General features: G+C 73.2%; 1 protein-coding gene across 1 annotated transcript; it reads right to left on the bottom strand.

Annotated features, from left to right (window-relative positions):
- Positions 1-7: 7 nt before the first annotated feature.
- On the bottom strand, positions 8-1,484 carry ZBTB42 (zinc finger and BTB domain containing 42). Its single transcript, XM_019639242.1, has one exon. The coding sequence runs from the start codon at positions 1,280-1,282 to the stop codon at positions 8-10; it is 1,275 nt and encodes a 424-aa protein (XP_019494787.1). The 5' UTR covers positions 1,283-1,484.
- Between the last annotated feature and the right edge of the window lie 149 nt (positions 1,485-1,633).

Genomic DNA, 1,633 nt, shown 5'->3' on the forward strand with positions numbered 1-1,633 from the left:
GGCCGCATCACACCAGCAGGGACTTGACCAGGCCACAGTGAAACTTCCGAACGTGGCGGTAGAGGTCCCCGGACTGCGTGAAGCGGCGCTCGCACCAGCGGCAGGCGTGGGGCTTCTCGCGGGTGTGCACCACGGCGTGGCGGCTCAGGTTGTGCGAGTACTGGAAGCTCTTGCCGCACTGCGCACACGTGTAAGGCTTCTCGCCCGAGTGCGTGCGCTCGTGGCGCTTCAGCGTGTACGCGCAGGAGAAGGTCTTTCCGCAGAGCGGGCAGGTGGGCACGGTGCAGTCGGGCGAGAGCTGGGCCCGCGCGACGTCCCGCTCCCGGAAGTGGGCGCTGAGGTGCAGCTGCAGCTCGCGGGCGCTGGGGAACAGCTTGCAGCACAGCGGGCACGTGCAGAGGTGCCCGCCGGGGCCCAGCTCGTCGTCGTCGTCGTCGCTCGCCCCTGGCTCCGCATCCAGCTCCGGCTCCTGGCTGCCCACCCCGCCGACTGGCAGTGGCTCCAAGCCCCCTGCCAGGCGCTTGGCTGTAGGGACGCAGGGTGGCTTCAGGGGGCTGCGGGGGCTCAGAGGGCCCACGCTGTCCTGTTGGGACAGGGAGTCACGTTCGTCCTTTACTAGCCGTGGGGCCCCTTGCTGCGTCTGACCGCAGGGGCCCGTCTCGATGACAAAGCGTGGGCGGACCGGCTCCCGCCTCCGGCCAGGCTTCAGCGACAGGTCCAGAGCCCGGTCCGACTCTCCTGGGGCCTGCCAGGGAGGAGGCCCCAGCACTCGTGGCGGGAAGGCGGCCTTGCCCCCAGCCCCGGCAAGCCTGGCCTCCTGGGGCGCTGGGCAGAGCTCAGGGGTCCAGGCGGGCTGGGGGCACAGGAGCTGGCCCGGCGGCTCGGCCCCGGGGGCGGGCGTCTCCGGGCGCGGCGCGTGGTCCTCCCTGAGCCTGCCCTTGCAGACCTTGACAATGTCGTACATGTGCAGGTAGCTGGCGGCGGCCAGGACGTCCTCGACGGGCAGGCTGCGCAGGTCCAGGCGGCCCTCGTACATGAAGTCCAGCAGACGGCCAAAGGCGGGCGCCGTGACGATGTCGCCGTTCAGCCGCACCGTGTCGCGGCTGCCCGAGGGCCGGTCCCTGTAGAAGAGATGGAAGTAGACGCTGCACGCGGCCAGCACGGCGCGGTGGGCCGGGAAGCGCGCGTCGCCCACCAGCACGGTGCAGTCGCACAGGAAGCCGAGCTCGCGCTGCCGCCTCAGGCGGCCCAGCAGCCGCCCGCCGTGCTCCGGGAACTCCATGTCGCCGCCGGCATCACCTGGGCACAAACGGACGCCAGTGAGCACGCCTGGAGACGCCGTGGCCGCCGCGGCCCCGGCCGCCCGCCCGACGCGCGCTTCCCGGGGCTGGCGGCGCGGGGATTGGGGCGCCGGACGCCGCGCGTAACCCTCCGCCCGGAGCCGCCCTGGGCACCTGCCCCGAGCAGGAAAAACTCGATCGAAAGTAAACAGAAGCCGCTCCGCCGCGGGGGCGGGTCCCCGGGCGCGGGCGGAGGGGGCCCGAGCCGCGCGAACCTGCGCGCGTACCCGCCTGGGGCTCCCCTCCCCGCCCCGGCGCCCCCGAACTTCACTCTGGGGCGGCCGGCCGCCCCG

The sequence above is a fragment of the Hipposideros armiger genome, unplaced genomic scaffold (genome assembly GCF_001890085.2).
Source record: "Hipposideros armiger isolate ML-2016 unplaced genomic scaffold, ASM189008v1 scaffold_43, whole genome shotgun sequence".
Taxonomy (NCBI): Eukaryota; Metazoa; Chordata; class Mammalia; order Chiroptera; family Hipposideridae; genus Hipposideros; species Hipposideros armiger.